Source organism: Salmo salar, chromosome 13 (genome assembly GCF_965601325.2).
Source record: "Salmo salar chromosome 13, fSalSal1, whole genome shotgun sequence".
NCBI lineage: Eukaryota > Metazoa > Chordata > Actinopteri > Salmoniformes > Salmonidae > Salmo > Salmo salar.
In genome coordinates, this window is record NC_138303.1 from 72,826,598 (window position 1) to 72,849,181 (window position 22,584).

The 22,584-nt window shown below is 44.5% G+C and overlaps 1 protein-coding gene across 4 annotated transcripts in view; it reads right to left on the bottom strand.

The window, feature by feature from the left end:
• Positions 1 to 22,584, bottom strand: part of cadm1a (cell adhesion molecule 1a) — a 431,584-nt gene that overhangs the window by 71,785 nt on the left and 337,215 nt on the right. For all 4 annotated transcript variants that reach the window (XM_014137379.3, XM_014137381.3, XM_014137380.3 and 1 more), the window contains 3 exons: positions 16,401 to 16,547; positions 3,417 to 3,569; positions 1,452 to 1,589 (listed from right to left, as the gene is read on the bottom strand). In XM_014137379.3, the coding sequence (XP_013992854.1) occupies positions 1,452 to 1,589; positions 3,417 to 3,569; positions 16,401 to 16,547 (438 nt within the window). The remainder of the gene's footprint in view (positions 1 to 1,451; positions 1,590 to 3,416; positions 3,570 to 16,400; positions 16,548 to 22,584) is intronic.

The window sequence follows — 22,584 nt, forward strand, 5'->3', positions numbered from 1 at the left end:
TCAGAGGTGGTTGGCAATAGAAAGCCCTGAGACTGTTGTCTAGCAACATCACAAAACATTTTACACGGCTAGCAGTAAAGTTGAGATGTTGGAACTCTCCGTCATCCTCTGTTTGTTGTCAGGTAACTTCTCTTGTCAACACAGAGAGTGAAGAAAGATATCATCCACACAGCTAGGCCTAGCCAGCGCTATTCAACAAGACTGTAGTAGTTACGCTAATGGTTAACGCATGGAATGGGCACCAACTGTCCTGGAGTGCCACAGTCGGTGCAGACTTAGGCACTAAAAAACCGGATTCCTCTAAACCTGGTCTATATCAAAGACCATGATTACGTGAATCAGGTGTGTTAGCGCTTGGCAGCAAGTTCAAGGAAAAATCCATTAAAAAACTATCTTTAAAAAAATGATAATATTAGTCCACGCATCATCATGATGATGTGGCAAGTGACACTTTGCTTCTTGAAAGTCAAATATCTTGAAAACTTGACTGCTGACATGCAAAACACTTTGGGTCTGTATTAACAGTGGACGAACAGTGGACCAAAATATAGTTTTTGAGTGGATTTTTCCTTTAAGCCTGCACACAGTCCTGCAGGACCAGAGTCAGCCTACCGTCTCCTGAGTTAAAGTGGTCATTGAGTAGATGAAACCAAGTTGAAAGGCTTTGACTCCTCATTAGGGCTTTGCACCATTAGTGATTGGTATGAGGTTGTGGTTATGACGTGGGTGAAGGGCTTTGGACTATGCTGAGTAGGAGCTGGAACAGCAGGGGGTCATTCCATTGGCCCAATCCTGGGCCCCCCTAATCCCAGCTCCCTTTGAAGAGAGGCTTGAAAGCTGTCACTGTGCCAAGAGGCTCGTCGACCACTGAGCCAGCCCATCACTCTAATGCAAGTCATTCAAAGCCACGGGAGTGACCCAATTAGGCGGAAGTGTCGTTGATGTGGGGCTAATTATAAAGGAATGAAGGAAGGAGGTAGAAAATAAATCAAGAGAGAGGAAAGTTAGAAAGAGACCGTAGAGGTAGGGGTGCTAAGAGATGGTTTAAAGGAAACGTCTACGGAGATGAGGGGAGGGGTTTTGGTGTTGACTTGGTGATGAGCCATCAACCACTGAGTCTCTGTCTGGTTTTATTGACAAACTATGTGAAGGCCTTTGAATAAAGATATGGTCATGAATCACTGAGTCAATTCATTTGAACCTAATCAATGTAGGGAATGGAAAATGATGCATGAACAACAACAGACAATTCTACAATTCATACTGAGTAATTCACTACAATGACTTTAACCGTCGCCTTCTTATCCGTCTTCATAAGAAACATCTTGTTTAAGACTTTGGTCTTTCAGTCGGAGACTCCGCTGAGTTGTAGAAGACCACTAAAGTATTTTGTGAGTGACAGGGTTGACAAAGTGTTTTGGGCGTGACAGTGTTAACGGGCAGTAACCTACCTTGGAGCTCTTTGTCTCCCTTCATCCATCTGATGGTGGCGGCGGGCTTGCTGCCCATGGCGGTGCAGGTCATCTCTGTCTCATTGCCCTCGATTACCTGCCCCTCCCGGGACTCGATGATTGGGTTGCCCGGAGGGACTGGCAGGGGGGACAAATAGACACAGTGTTTAAGAAACTTGGGGCATAAATCACCCTAAAAACCAGGGGGTTTAAACCACCATCTTAGATGTCTTAACCATTTTTGGAAATACTTTGAGATAAATCAGATTGACTACAGTCATTTTGTTGTAAATAAAACTAAGTTATATTTAAGAGCGCGTATCCAAGTCAGAATCGGCACCTATCAGCTTTTGGCAAAAGGCTCCACACAAAAAAAAGAATAATCACCCACTTTATTATAAAGCCCCTATGCTGACAATACCCCTGCCTTGGCCCAGACACACAGATCCAAGCCAGAACCAGTCTCCCCATTTCCTCCTTGTGAACACTTTCAGATCACAATCATTCCCCGCATCCCGCTGTCAAACTTCATTGCCAAAATGCCATCATTATGTCTAAGTGCGTGCTCTTTTTTCAAGCACGTTTTGTATGTCGCATTGTATAATACGCACACAATGTAATTTCCCCTCAAAAACCCTGTGAGGATGCACAGTGGAGAACTGGATGGGTGCTGGGTTTTGATTGGCGTGGCTCTTGAAGTGTTTCTGCATTGACGCCAAATACGGCTGTGAGCTGAAGACAATGTTCGTCAGCTAGCTTGACAAGGTTTAGATTGAAGCCATTCTGTTGGCTTTGGATTGTTTTGTATGTATGCTTACAAAACATGACATCATGAAAGTGACATATAAAACATATTTTGCTTTCAATGAAATGGCCTCATCCCTAAAAGCGAGACTTTTACTCCTGTTAATTTTTTTTCAAGGATATTATTTTTCAATTCATGCTTTGCACATTGGCACGACACCTTGATGACTGTTTTTATTTGTCCTTTATTATCATTATTGAAACCCTGCACTTACCTTCTGTCACAAAAACAGAGTGAAGAGAAAGGGTTCAAGTTTGTCTCTGAGTGCAAAAGTGAGTGAGAGAAGGCTACCTTAAGATACAGCTGTGGGATCAACCACTCCATCGGTCTTTGATGTGCCAGTGATAGCTGTGTGTGTGCGTGTGTGTGCGTGTGTGTGTGTGCGTGCGTGCGTGCGTGTACATGTTTTACTATACTTGTATCAGAAGTCTTCACAAGAATAGAAAACCAACTAAAATTCTGAATAGTGAAGACATTTTGCCAGTCCTCATTTGTAAAAAGGCTATTTTAGGCTTAGGGATTAGGTTTAGGTTTAGAATTAGGGGTTAGTGGTTAGGTTTAGGAGTTAGGTTTAGGGTTAGGGTTAAGGTTAGGCTTAAGGTTAGGGTAAGGGTTAGATTTAGGGAAAACAGTATTTTGAATGGGAATCAATTGTTGATATAAGTCTCCACTGAAGCTGGAGACTTATATCTTCCTCTCTAAATTTAAGCATCAGCTGTCAGAGCAGTTTACCGATCACTGTACCTGTACACAGTCCATCTGTAAATAGCACATCCAACTACCTCATCCCCATAATTTTTGTTGTTGTTGTTGTTGCTCTTTTGCACCCTAATATCTCTACTTGCACATCATCATCTGCACATCTATCACTCCAGTGTTAATGCTAAATTGTAATTATTTTGCCTCTATGGCCTATTTATTGCCTTACCTCCCTAATCTTACTACATTTGCACACACTGTACATATATTTTTCTATTGTGTTATTGACTGTACCTTTGTTTATCCCATGTGTAACTCTGTGTTTATGTTTTTGTCGCACTGCTTTGCTTTATCTTGCCCAGATCGCAGTTGTAAATGAGAACTTGTTCTCAACTGGCCTACCTGGTTAAATAAAGGTGAAATATAAAAATAAATACAAATAAAAGTGTGTGTAGTCATACTCAGCACAGTGATGTCAGCGTAGGCCTCCTGTGGAGGGTCTGTGTACAGCTGGCACACGTATCTCCCCTCGTCAGACAGGGTCACGTTGGACAGAGACACCCGCAGCTCATTGTCCGAGAAGTTCACCAGCTGGAAGCGGGCATCTTTCAGGGCTGAATGGTCAAAGAAAGAGAGATAGGGGGAGAAAGAGGGAGAGAGAGAAAAGGAGCGATAGAACGGGGTTAGGTCAAAAGAGTGTCATTGTTATGCACTGACTATGAAAATGACTGTCGACCTACTAGGTGAGAGTATACAGTAAGTGTGTATCTTTGAGTGGAGTTCCAGGGGGAGTTTCAAGAGTTAAAGTATGAGGTAAAGTCTACAGACACGTGGTCGCCATATGCTCACTCCCACACTTCCGACTCTAGTCCATCACATCCAGCAAACCTTGCTTGCCCCCTATGGAGAGAGCTCACATAGAGGGATGCTAACCAAACCAAACAACAAACGCCAGTCCTAACTTTGAGGTCTTCGTATCCAGCTCAGGGTCCCTCACCTAATTAGAACAGCAGTGTGTGTTGAATGACACACACACACACACACACACACACACACACACACACACACACACACACACACACACACACACACACACACACACACACACACACACGCAGACTAATGAGCAGTCCATCAGTGGTTTGTTTTGCCTTGGATCACGAGATGGAGAATGCCAACGTCTGGTTAAGATGAAACCTTCGCCCCACCAACCCCAACAGATTGACAGCGGCCATTTATTGCTCTCTGTGTCTTCTTCCCCTCCCCAAGCCACGTTTATTCTCACACACAGCAGCCCAGTTCAAAAGAGCAAAACCAACAACATAAAAAGAGGTAGCGTGAATAAATACATAAATAAATGGAAACAAATAGCAAAATGATCGGGCATCATTACAGTTTGCAGCGGTGGGCACATGAAAGCCAGGGATGTGATGGCGATGGGGGATGGGTGAAGCTGATTGTTCTTGGTTCCAGCTGGTTAGCTGTGCTCTTTTGCTTTTATTCCAAAAGCATGGGAAAAAGGGAAAAAGAGGAGGAGGAGAGCAAGAGAGGCTGTCAGTCAAACGCGAGGACTTATACTGAACAAAAATATAAACGCAACATGCAACAATTTCAAAGATTTTACTGAGTTACAGCTCATATAAGGACATCAGTCAAATTAAATACATTCATTAGGTCGTAATTGATGCCTTTCACATGACTGGGGATACAGATATGCATTTGTTGGTCACAGATACCTTAAAAAAAAAGGTAGGGGCATAGGTCAGAAAACCAGTCAGTATCTGGTGTGACCACCATTTGCCTCATGCAGTGCAACACATCTCTTTTGCATAGAGTTGATCAGGCTGTTGACTGTGGCATGTGGAATGTTGTCCCACTCCTCTTCAATGGCTGTGCGAAGTTGGTGAATATTGGCCGGAACTGGAACAAGCTGTCGTACACGTCGATCCAGAGCCTTCCAAACATGCTCAATGGGTGACATGTCTGGTGAGTATGCAGGCCATGGAAGAGCTGGGACATTTTCAGCTTTCAGGAATTGTGTACAGATTCTTGTGACATGGAGCCTTACAATATCATGCTGAAACATGAGGTGGTGGTGGCGGATGAATGGCAAGACAATGAGCCTCAGGATCTCGTCACGGTATCTCTGTGCATTCAAATTGCCAACGATAAAATGCAATTGTGTTCATTGTCCATAGCTTATGCCTGCCCATAACGTAACCCCACCGCCACCATTGGGCACTTAGTTCACAACGTCGACATCAGCAAACCGCTAGCCCACACGACGCCATACACGCTGTCTGCCATCTGCCCGGTATAGATAAACCGGGATTCATCCGTGAAGAGCACACTACTCCAGCAAGCAAGTGACCATCGAAGGTGAGCATTTACCCACTGAAGTCGGTTACAACGCCTAACTGCAGTCAAGTCAAGACCCTGGTGAGGACGATGAGCACGCATATGAGCTTCCCTGAGACGGTTTCTGACAGTTTGTGCAGAAATTCTTCGGTTGTGCAAACCCACAGTTTCATCAGCTGTCCGGGTGGCTGGTCTCAGAGGATCCTGTAGGTGAAAAATCCAGATGTGGAGGTCCTGGGCTGGCGTGGTTACACGTGGTCTGCAGTTGTGTCAGGTTGTGTCAGGTTGGACGTACTGCCAAATTCTCTACAACGACGTTGGAGGAGGCTTATGGTAGAGAACATTTAGCTCTCTGGCAACAGCTCTGGTGGACAGCAAGCATGCCAATTGCATGCTAAATTGTAGTCTCAATGTCAACAGTGAAGAGGCGACTCTGGGATGCTGGCCTTCTAGGCAGTTGCAAAGAAAAAGCCATCTCTCAGACTGGCCAATAAAAAGAAAAGATTAAGATGGGCAATTGAACACAAACACTGGACAGAGGAACTCTGCCAAAAAGGCCATAAAAAAGTCGCCTCTTCACTGTTGATGTTGAGACTGGTGTTTTGAGGGTACTATTTAATGAAGCTGCCAGTTGAGGACTTGTGAGGTGTCTGTTTCTCAAACTAGACACTCCAATGTGCTTGTCCTCTTGCTCAGTTGTGCACCAGGGCCTCCCACTCCTCTTTCTTTTCTGGTTAGAGACAGTTTGCGTTGTTCTGTGAAGGGAGTAGTACACAGCGTTGTACCAGATCTTCAGTTTCTTGGCAATTTCTCGCATGGAATAGCCATCATTTCTCAGAACAAGAATAGACTGACGAGTTTCAGAAGAAAGTTATTTGTTTCTGGATATTTTGAGCCCGGAACTGAACCCACAAATGCTGATGCTCCAGATACTCAACTAGTCTAAAGGCCAGTTTTATTGCTTCTTTAATCAGAACAACAGTTTTCAGCTGTGCTAACATAATTGCATAAGGGTTTTCTAATGACCAATTAGCCTTTTAAAATGATAAACTTGGATTAGCTAACACAACGTGCCACTGGAACACAGGAGTGATGGTTGCTGATAATGGGCCTCTGTAGGCCTATGTAGATATTCCATTCAAAATCATCTGTTTCCAGCTACAATAGTCATTTATAACATTAACCATGTCTACACTGTATTTCTGATCAATTTGATGTTATTTTAATGGACAAAAAAATGAGCTTTTCTTTAAAAAACAAGGACATTTCTAAGTGACCCCAAACTTTTGAAAGGTAGTGTATACCAACAACACAGATGTGGCTTTGGCCAAAAAACTGAGAGAATTGGAGGTGGTGAGAAACTGAATACTGATACATTTTTGGACGGTACAACAGTGTTAGGGCTTGACAACACAAAAGCTCTGTGTTCAACAGGGAACATAGCCTTTCACTAGCGCAGTGGTGTTGTTCCTGGACACAAGCGTCGCCATGTTGTGAGGGTTCAGTGGCCCGCCATGTCCCCTTTACCTCCCCGCCCGCAACATCCAGCTCACCACGGGGGAGCCCGGGAATGGACACGCAGCGTGTCCCCACTAGCTCCTGCCGCAGCAGTGCTGTCCAATGGGGTATGCTCAAGGAAAACAAAGGCACTAGAAGTGGAAAGCAATTCCACTAAAGAAAACTAATTGAAAAAGAAAGTATTTCGATGTTGATTCGTTCTTTCATTTCCTTTAGTTTGGCAGAGGGTTTCTCAGATAATGTGCTTCTTGGAAGGTACAAACAGAGGGGCAGACAGAAGTGGGCAAGAAAAGGCAATGACAACACAGTAAAAACAAGTGTAGAGAGACTGGTGAGGCAACAAACACTTGATCAAAACAATATGTGGGAATATGATTCATAGTGGCAAGGAACAGGGAGAAAAACAGACACAAAGAAGAACAAGGACAAGGAAACAATGGGAAATAGCCTAGTCACACAGCAGGGTTGGAAACCGCAGTACATTTCAGACGGAATAATAGATATGGGCGGTAAAGAAAAGGCAAGCAGGACGCTTCGCAAACAAATGAATTCCAGTAATGTCAAAGCATGCCTGGCGAGGTATTTCTGAGGTATTTCTCCCGATCTCCTTCTTCTTTGGGTTCAGACGTGCTACAAGATGGAGGATGACCCCTCTCCCTTTCTTCTCTTTTCCACCCCTTTCTCCCTCATCATGAGTTCGGGCTGAGGAGAGACAGAGCAATTCTGACAATCGTAATTAGCATTGAAGCATGCCTGCCGGGAGGATTTTGGTAACAATAATGAAAACAAAGTCTTTGGATTAAGTGGAGGGGGGGGGGGGGTGTTGCCAAGCAAGTCTCAAAACACAGCAGTAGACTATTCCTGCTGATTCAAACTTGAATACAGTAGCTATAGGAGTTTCAAAACTAGCACATTTATTTTATGTAACACCCAGACAAGGCAGAGACTTGGAGGAACGTTTGTACTGTATACATTTTATTTTAGGGAATGTATATGTTTAATTTCTATGGTGGTCTTGAATTAGATTGTGAAAACCAAAGTCAATGTTCTTCATGCAGCCTCTCTACAACCAAACAAACCGCCTCTCTATGAAAATGAATAAACAGCTTTATTCAAAATAAAACTGATTCACTGTTCACATTGCAAGAGTATTCAAAAAACATAATTGGTTTTGGAGGGTATTGCATCCCTCAATTCGGCTCTTTTGTTATTTACCTCGTATCAGAAGGCCCCAAGCCATCTCATGAATAAAGTGATCCTACTTAGGTATGAAATAGTATGAAATAATAAAACAGAGGACTTTCTGTCCAAGATTTCAAATTCATTTGCCTGGGTCAGATCAACGCGGACAATGCCATTTTTTTTAAATGCCACTCATTTCCATTCGCGAGGGGTGGACAGTCGCCTAAAGTGGTGTTGAATATACATTGCTTATTTTCGTGTTATCACAAATAGCCAAAGGTCCGTTCGGCACCGTCAAGGAAACGGATGATGGGGCTCAAAAGGCTGCACAAACACACCCAGCCAAATCCATTGAGTCCTGCCAATCTCTGCATTGAAATGAAGCTGACTGTAAACACAAAAGGGGGGAAAATAAACTCCAATTCATAGCAGAGCAAAAAATATATATAAAGATGAGATAAACTCAACTTTGATGGCTGCAATAGGTTATTCCTTTCTTCTATCTTTCTCTCTTTTCTCCCTCTCTCTCTCATTGTATATAATTTGCGTCATTTCTCCCTGGTTTCATCGAGGAGGGCTGGCTCCAGCTTCTTGGAGACGAGCTTCTGGGTTCTTCCTAAGTGGCGGCAATCAATTCTGATTAGTGGGCCCGGCTACTTTTTGAGAGGAGCCCATTAAAGTTTTATTAAGGAGCGAGAGAGGGCGAAGGTAGGTGGGGGAGGGTAATTTGGCTCCTCTGACAGACCCCCACCACACACATACACGCACATATGCAGACACGATACACTCGCGCACACACACTTCAAGCGTCTTGGCGCCCAACCTTCCTCTTCTCCCATGGCCCTTTCGCTGATTCCATGCGGTTTTCTCACCTTTGAACGGCGCCGGAGAGAGACACCTTTAAATGATAAAGCGAGGGGCGGAAAGATCAGAAAGGGTGAACTTTTGGCTTGGCTGCTGCCGTCCCCTTAATGGCCGAGTCAGTGCCTTGAAAAACCAGAGGAGATGGAGGTGAGGTCTTCATTAAGAGATTAGGAGCTGTAGTGGTCAAGGTAAGGTAAAGGTGTCCATTCGTAATGCAGAGGCTGCTTTCAGACAGGTACAATCCGGGGCCCAGGGGACTCCGCACACACCCGCGGTCCCTGGCCTTCAAAGGTATGGCTGTCCACCCACTGCACAGGTATCAAGTGTCTGCCTCTTCACTGTGAATGCCAGTCCAAAAGCGTGTGTGTGTGTGTCTCTTAACTTGCTAAGTGTGCCTACAGTATATCATTGTGTGTGTGTGTGTGTGTGTGTGTGTGTGTGTGTGTGTGTGTGTGTGTGTGTGTGTGTGTGTGTGTGTGTGTGTGTGTGTGTGTGTGTGTGTGTGTGTGTGTGTGTGTGTGTGTGTGCTCACTTTGTGTGCAGAGGGCTAAGCCTGGGAGGTGGTGAGGCCCCCTCACCACACAGGGCTATGACCGCTCCCTTGAAGTGGGGTCACAGGATGTCAATGTCAAAGCTCTCTCCTCTCTTTCTCTCTCTCCTATTTTTCCCCAATATGGATTTTAGTTGGAGGGGCCCAATATGATATTCCAGGGGAGGCTGGTAGCAGAGCCAAGCTATAATTAAACAGTGCAGCTGCAGTGAAATGCCAGAGTGTTCTTGGGAAAAGATCACAAGAGATCAAGGCGCCCCGTCAAAAGATGAGATGCCCTTGACAGCCAGCTGTGGGCTTGGTATTTGGTGCCCCAGCGAAACAGAAAAACACGAGGCGCGATTTATGCATGCGATTGGGATCTTGAGGACATGGCTGAGTGGCTGTGTAGGTGTGTGAGGAAGAGTTTGTGTAGGTGCAAAGGGAGGGAGGGACACATCGTTGGATGCATCAGAGATAGATGGGAGACCTTCCGAGGACGTGGCTGCTTCTCTCTGTGTGTGTGTGTGTGTGTGTGTGTGTGTGTGTGTGTGTGTGTGTGTGTGTGTGTGTGTGTGTGTGTGTGTGTGTGTGTGTGTACACTCATGCCTGAAGTCTCTGAAGTAGACAGAAGGAGAACTTGGGAACTTGTTGCAAAAGTGTGCGTACATTAGGGCTATACTGTGTATTTGTGTGTGTGGGTGTATATCCAACCTCTTCAAATGAATGTGTGTGCGAGTGGAGAGTACTACACTGTACAAAAAAAATAAAACACAACATGCAAACATTTCAAATATTTGACTGAGTTACAGTTAATATAAGGAAATCAGTCAATTGAAATCAATTCCTTAGGCCCTAATCTATGGATTTCACATGACTGGGAAAACAGATATGCATCTGTTGGTCACAGTTACCTTAAAAAAAAGTGGATCGGAAAACCAGTCAGTATCTGGTGTGACCACCATTTGCCTCATTCAGCGCAACACATATCCTTCACATAGTTGAACAGGCTGTTGATTGTGGCATGTTGAATGTTGTCCCACTCATCTTCAATGGCTGTGCGAAGTTGCTGGATATTGGCGGGAACTGGAACGTGCTGTAGTGCACGTCAATCCAGAGCATCCCAAACATGCTCAAGGTGAGTATGTTGAGTGAGTATGCAGGCCATGGAAGAATTGGGACATTTTCGGTTTCCAGGAATTGTGAACAGATCTTTGCGACATGGGGAAGTGCGTCATCATGCAGAAACATGAGGTGATTGCGGCAGATGAATGGCACGACAATGGGCCTCAGAATCTCGTCACGGTATCTCTGTGCATTCCACTTCCCAACTCAACCGTCACAATGGGGCACTCTGTTCACAACGTTTACATCAGAAAACCGCTCACTCCCACACGACGCAGTGCATGCTGTCTGCCATCTGCCCGGTACAGTTGAAGCCGGGATTCTTCCAAGAAGCGTGCCAGTGGCCATCCAGCATGCCAGTGGCCATCAAAGGTGAGAATTTTCCCACTGAAGTCAGATCAAGACCCTGGTGAGGACACAATGAGCACGTAGATGAGCATCCCTGAGACAGTTCTTGACAGATTGTCCGCGTGGCTGGTCTCAGACGATCCCACATGTGAAGAAGCCAGATGTGGAGACCCTGGGCTGGCGTGGTTACACATGGTCTGCGGTTGTGAGGCTGGTTGGACGTACTGACAAATTCTCTAAAACAACGTTGGAGGCGGCTTAAGGTAGAGAAATGAACATTCAATTATGTGGCAACAGCTCTGGTGGTACTGTTGCCAGATAACGTGCACAAAATTTGATTGAAATAAGCTTTTTGTGCATATAGAACATTTCTGGGATCTTTTATATCAGGTCATGAAACATGGGACCAATACTTTACATGTTCCGTATATATTTCTGTTCAGTATAATAACATCTGTAGCAAATTTGAGGAAAACGCTACTGAAGTTCTAGTACACGTGCTTCAAAAACTCTCGACCACTGGTACACTCCATTCTGGGTTGGCTACAAGGTCTTTTCCCCGACCTCCGTTCGTCAAATCTGATCACAACTCTAATCTGCTCCTCCTTTCCGATAGGCAGAAACTCAAACAGGAAGTACCCGTGCTAAGGTCAATTCAACACTGGTCTGATAAATCGGAATCCATGCTTCAAGATTGTTTTGATCACCCGGACCAAGATATCTTCCGGGTTGCCGCTGAGAATAACATTGACAAGGTGACTGAGTTCATCAGGAAGTGTATAGGGGATGTTGTTCCCACTGACAATTAAAACCTACCCAAACCAAAAACCGTGGCTAGATGGCAGCATTCGCGCAAAACTGAAAGCCCGAACCACCGCATTTAACCATGGCAAGGTGACTGGGAATATGGTCGAATACAAACGGTGCAGTTATGCCCTCCGTAAGGCAATCAAACAGCAAAACATTAGTACAGAGACAAAGTGGAGTCGCAATTCAACGGCTCAGACAGGTACAGTTGAAGTCGGAGATTTACATACACTTAGGTTGGAGTCATTAAAACTCATTTTTCAACCACTCCACAAACTTCTTGTTAACAAACTATAGTTTTGGCAAGTCAGTTAGGACATCTATTTTGTGGATGACAAGTAATTTTTCCAACAATTGTTTACAGACAGATTATTTCACTGTATCACAATTCCAGTGGGTCAGAAGTGTACATACACTAAGTTGACTGTGTGTCACGCCCTGGCCATAGAGAGGGTTTTATTCTCTATTTTGGTTAGGCCAGGGTGTGACTAGGGTGGGCATTCTATGTCCTTTTTTCTATGTTTTGTATTTCTTTGTTTTGGCCGGGTATGGTTCTCAATCAGGGACAGCTGTATATCGTTGTCTCTGATTGGGAGCCATACTTAGGCAGCCTGTTTTCCTTTGGGTTTTGTGGGTGGTTACTTTCTGTTTAGTTCATGTTCCTGACAGAACTGTTTAGCTGTCGTTCGTTTTCTTGTTTTGTTGAAAGTGTTCTATTAAAAGTTAATGATGAGCACTCACCACGCTGCGCCTTGGTCTACTCCTTTCGATGGCCGTTACACTGTGCCTTTAAACAGGAAAATTTCAGAAAAGTATGTCATGGCTTTAGAAGCTTCTGATAGGCTAATTGACATAATTTGAGTCAATTGGAGGTGTACCTGTGGATGTATTTCAAGGCCGACCTTCAAACTCAGTGCATCTTTGCTTGACATCATGGGAAAATTAAAATAAATCAACCAAGACCTCAGAAAAAAAAGTAGACCGCCACAAGTCTGGTTCATCCTTGGGAGCAATTTCCAAACACCTGAAGGTACCATGTTCATCTGTACAAACAATAGTATGCAAGTATAAACACCATGCGACCACGCAGACGTCATACCGCTCAGGAAGGAGACGCGTTCTGTCTCCTAAAGATGAACGTACTTTGGTGGGAAAAGTGCAAATCAATCCCAGAACAACAGCAAAGGACCTTGTAAAGATGCTGGAGGAAACAGGTACAAAAGTATCTATATCCACAGTAAAACAAGTCCTATATTGACATAACCTGAAAGGCCACTCAGCAAGGAAGAAGCCACTGCTCCAAAATCGCCACAAAAAAGCCAGTCTACGGTTTGCAACTGCACATGGGGACAAAAATCAAACTTTTTGGAGAAATGTCCTCTGGTCTGATGAAACAAAAATAGAACTGTTTGGCCATATTGACCATCGTTATGTTTGCAGGAAAAAGGGGGAGGCTTGCAAGCCGAAGAATACCATCCCAACCGTGAAGCACGGGGGTGGCAGCATCATGTTGTGGGCGTGCTTTGCTGCAGGAAGGACTGGTGCACTTCACAAAATAGATGGCATGATGAGGAGGGAAAAATATGTGGATATATTGAAGCAACATCTCAAGACATCAGTCAGGAAGTTAAAGCTTGGTCGCAAATGGGTCTTCCAAATGGACAATGACCCCAAGCATACTTCCAAAGTTGTGGCAAAATGGCTTAAGGACAACAAAGTCAAGGTATTGGAGTGGCCATCACAAAGCCCTGACCTCAATCCTAAAGAAAATATGTGGGCAGAACTAAAAAGCGTGTGTGAGCAAGGAGGCCTACAGACCTGACTCAGTTACACCAGCTCTGTAGGAGGAATGGGCCAAAATTCACCCAACTTATTGTGGGAAGCTTGAGGAAGGCAACCTGAAACGTTTGACCCAAGTTAAACAATTTAAAGGCAATGCTACCAAATACTAATTGAGTGTATGTAAACTTCTAACGCACTGGGAATGTGATGAAAGAAATAAAAGCTGAAATAAATCATTCTCTCTACTATGATTCTGACATTTCACATTCTTAAAATAAAGTGGTGATACTAACAGACCTAAGACAGGGAATTTTTAGTAGGATTAAATGTGAGGAATTGTGAAAAACTGAATTTAAATGTATTTGGCTAAGGTGTATGTAAACTTCCGACTTCAACTGTATGTGGCAGGGACTCCAGACAATCAAAGGGAAAACCACCCACGTCGCGGACACTGACGTCTTGCTCACGGACAAGCAAAACACCTTCTTCACCTGCTTTGAGGATAACACAGTGCCATCGACCCGGCCTACTCCCGAGGACTGTGGGTTCTCGTTCTCCGTGGCTGACGTGTGTAAGACATTTAAGCGTATTAACCCTCGCCAGGCTGCTGGCCCAGAAGGCATCCCTAGCCGTGTTCTCAGAGCATGTGCAGACCAGCTGGTTGGAGTGTTTACGGACATATTCAATCTCTCCCTATGCCAGTCTGCTGTCCCCACTTGATTCAAGATGTCCCCCATTGTTCCTGTACCCAAGCAAAGGTAGCTGAACTAAATGACTATCGCTCTGTAGCACTCACTTCTGTCATCATGGAGTGCTTTGAGAGGCTGGTTCAGGATCATATCACCTCCACCTTACACCCTAGACCCACTCTAATTTGCATAACGCCCCAATAGATCCACAGACAATGCAATCGCCATCGCACTGCACACTGCCCTATCCCATCTGGACAAGAGGAATACCTATGTAAGAATGCTGTTCATTGACTACAGCTCAGCCTTCAACATCATAGAACCCTCCAAGCTCATTAAGTTCAGGGTCCTGGGTCTGAACCCCGCCCTGTGCAACTGGATCATGGACTTCCTGACGGGCCGCCCCCAGGTGGTGAAGGTAGGAAACAACACCTCCATAATACTGATCCTCCTCCTGTTCACCCATGACTGCATGGCCACGCACGCCTCCAACTCAATCATAAAGTTTGTAGACGACACAGCAGTAGTGGGCCTGATTACCAACAATAACGAGGCAGCCTACCCGGAGGAGGTGAGGGCCCTGGCGGAGTGATGCCAGGAAAATAACCTCTCCCAAAACAAAGGACCTAATCGTGGACTTCAGGAGACAGAAGAGGGAGCACACCCCCATCCACATCGACGGGACCACAGTGGAGAAGGTCAAAAGCTTCAAGTTCCTTGGCGTACACATCACTGACAATTTGAAATGGTCCACCCACACAGACAGTGTGGTGAAGATGGGGCAACAGCGCCTTTTCAACCTCAGGAGGCTGAAGAAATTTGGCTTGGCCCCTAAGACCCTCACAAACTTTTACAGATGCACAACTGAGAGCATCTTGTCTGGCTGTATCACTGCCTGGTACAGAAACTGCACCGCCTGCAACTGCATGGCTCTCTAGAGAGTGGTGCGCTCTGCCCAACGCATCACCGGGGGCACACTGCCTGCCCTCCAGGACACCTACAGCACCCGACGTCACAGGAAGGCCAAAAAGATCATCAATGATATCCATCCAAGCCACGGCCTGTTCACCCTGCTATCATCCAGAAGGCGAGGTTAGTACAGGTGCATCAAAGCTGGGACCAAGAGACTGAAAAACAGCTTCTATCTCAAGGCCATCAGACTGTTAAACAGCCATCACTAGTTGGCTACCACACGGTTACTCAACCGTGCAACTTAGAGGCTGCTGCCCTATATACTGTACATAGACATGGAATCACTAGTCACTTTAAAAATGGAACACCGGTCACCTTAATAATGTTTACATACTGTTTTTTTCATTTCATATGTATATACTGTATTCTACTGTATTCTAGTCAATGTCACACCGACAATGCTCGTCGGATTATTTATATTTCTTAATTCCATTCTTTTACTTAGAGATTTGTGTGTATTGTTGCGAACTGTTAGATACTACTGCACTGTTGGAGCTAGGAACACAAGCATTTTGCTACACTCGCAATAACATCTGCTAAATATGTGACCAATAAAAAGTTGATTTGATTTGATGTTGAAGAGAACTGAAGGATTATTGTAGACTTGATGACAGTATGTGTATGTGTGTCAATGTAGAACTACAACGAGTATTCCAAACATTAGGAACACCTTCCTAATTTTGATTTGCACCGCACACTTTTGCCATCAGAACAGACTCAATTCGTCTGGGCATGGACTCTACAAGGTATCCATGCCCAGACGGGCCAGCATTCCACAGAGAGATGCTGGCCCATGTTGACTCCAATGCTTCCCACAGTTGTGTTAAGTTGGATGGATGCCCTTTGTGTGGTGGACCATTCTTGATACACACAGGAAACTGTTGAGTGGAAAAACCCAGCAGCGTTGCAGATCTTGACACAAACCGGTGCGCCTGGCACCTACTACCATACCCCATTCAAAGGCACTTAAATATTTTGTCTTGCTAATTCACCCTCTGAATGGCACACATACGCAATCCATGTCTCAATTGTCTCAAAGCTTAAAAAATCCTCCCCTTCATCTATACTGATTGAAGTGTATTTAACAAGGGACATCAATAAGGGATCATAGCTTTCACCTGGTCAGTCTATGCCATGGAAAGAGAAAGTTCTTAATGTTTTGTACACTCAGTGTAACAGGCCTATCTATTTCCAAGGTGTGTGTGTGTATGCTTGTCTCTGTGTGTGTGTGGGTGAATGTATGCCTGTCTGTGTGTATGTGTGGTACTCACGTCGGACGTCTCTGAAATAGATTGTCTGTCTGTTGGGGTTGAGGAGCTGGATGACCGAGTCGTCGTTGTTCTTCACCCGGCAGCTGATGACGGCCACCTCTCCCTCCACCACCGCCACATTGTCCGTCACCAGGTTCTGACTCTGGACTGCAGGGCACAGACAGAGACAAACACTCATCATTACAACTGGCAGGCTGTGTGCAGTATAGTTTTTCAAACCAACGAGCCAAGCCAAGCCAAGCCAAGAAAAACCAAGCTGTACTTAACCTGGTTAGACATCCACCACAGTTGCTGGAACTGTGCTAAAAAGGTGTGAAAGTATTATATCTGAGTGAGCACAATTTGGTTTGTATGGATTGAATTCAAGTATTACTACCTTTTGATATTATTCCCCTACTTGTTGGAGATCAACAACAACATGTTATGTATACCCACTTAAATCAAAATAAGCCCTAAAGTTCTCTCTAAAACTCCAAAGCAACCGCAAAGAAGAGTGGGGAGAAACCCCAGCAGAGTTAGGTGACAAATGATGTACTTGCTTCTTCAAGTCAGCGTGTATTAGGGATTAACACGGGTAACCAGGATTCCGGGACTGTCCAGGGACCACTCTTCACATTTCCCGAAAAAATAAAATGACAAGACCTGGGAAATTACAACATTTTACCCCAATGTCGCACTAATGCAATTCCACAACATGTGCAGGACATTATTCAAACAGGTTGTCGCATGAGCTTCGCGTATTTACTTCACACAAAGTTGCCATAAATTCAAAGCACACGCATAATTGACACTGACGGACTGCAGATAAGACCCGAATACAGTTTAGAGTTCTCATCATCTCCCAAGTGGCGCAGCGGTCTAAGGCACTGCAACGCAGTGCTAGAAGCGTCACTACAGACGCAGGTTCAGTACAGCTGGCTGCGACCGGGAGACCCATGAGGCGGCGCACAATTGACCCAGCGTCGTCCAGGTTAGGGGAGGGTTTGGCCGAACGGGAAGTCCTTGTCCCTTTGTGCTACAGCGACTCCTGTGGCGGGCCGGGAGCATGCAAGCTGACATGGTCACTGTGCGGGCCGTGTGTGGACAGGACAGGACCGAGTTTGGCAAACCCTAACTTATATGATAATTTCAGGCACCATTTTGATTTGGACAGCATCATCACGATGCTTTGAGACAAGCGTGGGGGACTCCTCTAGATAAATCAATCAATGTCAGATCTTTGTTTTCACTGAATCTCCATTTAAATATTTGGTAACAATTTGGCTGGGGAAATGTTAGATAAGTTGAGGTGAGTGCTAATGATCATCTTTATTCTAGTTTGCTCATGTACAGTGCCTTCGAAAGGATTCAGACCATTTTACTTTTTCCACATTTTGTTACGTTACAGCCTTATTCAAAAATGGATTTTTTTAGTAATGCTCAGCAATCTACACACAATACCCCATAATAACAAAGCGAAAACACTTTTTTGCAAAATTCTGCAAATTTATACAAAATAAAAAAACAAAAATACCTTATTAAAAATACCGTATTCAAACCCTATGCTATGAGACTCGAAATTGAGCTCAGGTGCATCCTGTTTCAATTGATCATCTTTGAGAAGTTTCTACAACTTGATTGTAGTCCACCTGTGGTAAATTCAATTGATTGGAAATTATTTGGAAAGGCACACACACCTGTCTATATAAAAGTTCCACAGTTGACAGTCCATGTCAGAGCCAAAACCAAGTCATGAGGTCGAACCAAATTGTTCGCAGAGCACCGAGACAGGATTGTGTTGTGTTGAGGTACAGATCTGTTGAAGGGCACCAACAAATGTTTGCAGCATTGAAGGTTCCCAAGAACACTGTGGCTTCCAGCTTTCATAAATGGAAGAAGTTTGGAACCATCAAGACTCTTCCTAATGCTGGCCACCGGGCCAAACTGAGCAATCGGGGGAGAAGGGCATTGGTCAGGGAGGTGACCAAGAACCCGATGGTCAGTCTGACAGAGCTCTAGAGTTCCTCTTTGGAGATGGGAGAACCTTCCAGAAGGACAACCATCTCTACAGCACCCCACCAATCAGGCCTTTATGGTAGAGTGGCCACACCTCAGTAAAAGGCACATCACAGCCCGCTTGGAATTTGCCAAACTGCACCAAAAGACTTTCAGAAAAGAGATTCTCTGGTCTGATGAAACCAAGATTGAACTCTTTGGCCTGAATGCCAAGCGTCACTTCTAGAGGAAACCTGGCACCATCCCTATGTTGAAGCAAGTTGGTGGCAGCATCATGCTGAGGGGATGTTTTTCAAGGGCTTGGAGACTAGTCAGTATCGAGGGAAAGATGAATGGAGCAAAGTACTGAGATCCTTGATGAAACCTGCTCCAGAGCTCTCAGGACCTCAGACTGGGCGACGGGTTCACCTTCCAACAGGACAACAACCCTAAGCACACAGCCAAGACAATGAAGGAGTGGCTTTGGGACAAGTCTCTGAATGTCCTTGAGTGGCCCAGCCAGAGCCCGGACTTGAACCCGATCGAATATCTCTGGAGAGACCTGAAAATAGCTGTGCAGCGACGCTCCCCATCCAACCTGACAGATTTTGAGAGGGTCTGCAGAGAAGAATGGGAGAAACTCCCCAAATACATGTGGGTCAAGCTTATAGCGTCATATCCAAGAAGACTCAAGGCTGTAATCACTGCCAAAGGTGCTATAACAAAGTACTGAGTAAAGGGTCTGAATACTTATGTAAATGTAATATTTCAGTTTTATGTTTTTAATAAATTAGCAAACATTTCTAAAATCCTGTTTTTGCTTTGTCATTATGGGGTATTGTGCGTAGATTAATGAGGGGGAAAAAAACGATTTAATACATTTCAGTAAGGCTGTAACAAAATGTGGAAAAAGTCAAGGGGTCTGAATACTTTTCCGAGGGCACTGTACAGTATTAGCTGATCAAATTTTTTATGATCAGAAACATTTAGCATACACTTGATTTAGACTACAATTTTGCATTATTGATCTATTGACTCACATAGCAGCCTTAAATAAGCTATTTTCCAATCATCAGTCCCACTGAAACCCAACATCCTGACTCACATGAAAATTCCTCATTTTATTCTGTAATCCATAGGTAGCATTATCAAAGCACCTCTCACGTATGCATGTCAAAATACAGCTATAACATTTCCCCCGCTTTTCTGCACTGTTTCATGTTGCTGCCATTGAGAGCTTCGGTATTGAATTTGTGATCAACAAACGGTATGAGGGTGGATATGGGATATATATTTTTTTTAACAGAGTTGGTCCCCGTTAAGACACCTTGCTATTTAAACAATTTCCTCTCTTTATCGCCGTTATTCTAGAGCTGATCTGATATCTGCATAATCATCAACTACATTTTGCCAAATAGGAGATATTCATTGGAAGTTATCTAGCAAGCTTAGCAACTTTGGTCATTTTACTTTTGTTTGACTGCCGTTACAAAGTTTTTATGATTCGACAACGCTATGGCCTGCACTCTGTGCCTGAGCATGCTCTGTATCGAGATGGCCTACTGCTGAAATGCACTGAATTAATTGAGGAACATGATAATGCTCTGAATTTATCAACGGCCTGTTTCACAATAATGTAATTGGCGATGAAAGTTATGCTATCACTACTAAATATAAGTTTCACTTGCTGTGAAATCTTTACATACCGGTGCAGCCAATACGGCAATGTGGCAATCAAATTTTGGGAGAACCCCGAGAGACCATATCTTGGATTTAAAAGGGCACTTCCAATTTTTGCAGTATTTCCTGGGTATCTGGGGATAAATATGAATTATTCCTGTATTGAAACTTGGTAGTTTCAGGACTCCCTAGTGTGTGTATGTGTTTTATGAGCAAACTGGTAAAGGTTGCTCCTGATGGCTGACCTCGTGTGTGTGTGTGTGTGTGTGTGTGTGTGTGTGTGTGTGTGTGTGTGTGTGTGTGTGTGTGTGTGTCGTGCGTGCGTGCGTGCGTGTGTGTGATCCCAGACCGTATCACAAGCCAATAGAAGACTTCATAAATCAACCGTGGACATGCACCTGAAAATCTCCCCATAAATCTACTTCGAAACCAAAAACACGCACATGTACACACTTTAAATGGTTTTGAGCTACTTTATTAAAGTCAAGAGAGCGAGAGAGAGTGTCTTTGATTTTCATCATCTCCAAGATTCATCTCTTGCCTCCTGGATGCATATCTCAAATTCTTTTTTTTTTTAAATGCAATATTTATTGTTCCCTCCCCTGGGAGCTAATAAGGGGAACCTGAATGGACCTGCAACACATCAAATGCTAATTTGCATGTCTTGTTGTCAGGGGAAGAAAGCAATCGCCAGGATAGACAAACAGGATTTAAATCAGCCTGTCAAACAACACCCCAAACAGCCCTGAAAATGAACCTCGCCAGAAAAAGGCACACTCCCCACGTGTAAGAAGCAAATTCAGCCTACTTTTCAATAAGGACCGTCATTATTGGATATATGCCTATATGCTATGAGAACATGCTAGTGTAATATGATATGCTAATATCCTACACTAACACTGTTTCTTCGGGATAAAGGTTATCCTGCAGAAGGTTAAGCATGGAAGGTAACTAGTGCAGCGGATGTCGCCGTGGCAATGCTGCTAAATTTAGTCTCCTACTACAGTGGGCTAGGAGTTCAAACCATGGGAGGTGTTCGTTCGGTTATTTGTTCTTCCTCTGGTGAACAAACACTTGAACACGAGTCGTGAGGGGGAATAATTACGAGGGAACATGCTCATTAATGACAACATCAAACGTACACAGACGTCACCCAGAAAATGTCAACGTTATCGAGTCACTACCAACAGCTACAGTAGCCTAATCTGGATTGCAAATTTACTTTTAAATCATAACTGTAAGTCTAATAAATCAATGTGTTTATATCATGAAAATAACTCCAATTATACACAAGTATTTGGAAACCACTTCAAATTCATGGATTCAGCTATTTCAGCCACATCCTTTAAACATTTTTTTATTTAACTAGGCAAGTCAGTTAAGAACAAATTCTTATTTACAATGACGGCCTACCCCGGCCAAATCCGGACGATGTGCCAATTGTGCGCAGCCCTATGGGACTCCCAATCACAGCCGGATGTGATACAGCCTGGAATTGAAACAGGGACTGCAGTGATGACTCTAGCACTGAGATGCAGTGCCTTAGACCGCTGCGCCACTCGGGAGCCCGTTGCTGACAGGTGCATAAATTAGAGCACACAGCCATGTGACAAACATTAGCAGTAGAATGGCCGTACTGAAGAGCACAGTGACTTTCAACGTGGCACCGTCAAAGGATGCCACCTTTCCAACAAGTAACATTTCTGCCCTGCTAGAGCTGCCCCAGTCAACTGTAAGTGCTGCTATTCTGCCGCCGAGTGCTGAAGTGGGTAGCGTGTAAACATTTTATTTCTTTGGTTGCAACACTCACTAACGAGTTCCAAACTGCCTCTGGAAGCAACATCAGCACAAGAACTGTTCGTCGGGAACTCCATGAAATGGGTTTCATTGGCCGAGCAGCCGCACACAAGCCTAAGATCACCATACGAAATGCCAAGCGTCGGCTGGAGTAGTGTAAAGCTGCCGCCATTGGACTTGGGAGCAGTGGAAACGCGTTCTCCGGAGTGATGAATCACACTTCGCCATATGGCAGTCCGACAGACGAATCTGGGTTTGGCAGATGCCAGGAGAACGCTACCTTCCCCAATGCATTGTGTCAACTGTAAAGTTTGGTGGAGGAGGAAAAATGGTCTGGGGCTGTTTTTAATGGTTTGGGCTAGGCCCCTTAGTTCCAGTGAAGGGAAATATTAATGCCATAGCATACAATGATATTCTAGACGATTCTGTGCTACCAACTTTGTGGCGACAGTTTGGAGAAGGCCCTTTCCTGTTTCAGCATGACAATGCCCCTGTGCACGAAGCGAAGTCCATACAGAAATGGTTTGTTAAGATTGGTGTGGAAGAACTTGACTGGCCTGCACAGAGCCCTGACCTCAACCCCATCAAATACCTTTGTGATGAATTGGAACGCCGACTGCTAGCCAGGCCTAATGGCCCATTATCAGTGCCCGACCTCACTAATGGTCTTGTGTCTGAATGAAAGCAAGTCCCCGCAGCAATGTTTCCACATCTAGTGGAAAGCATTCCTGTT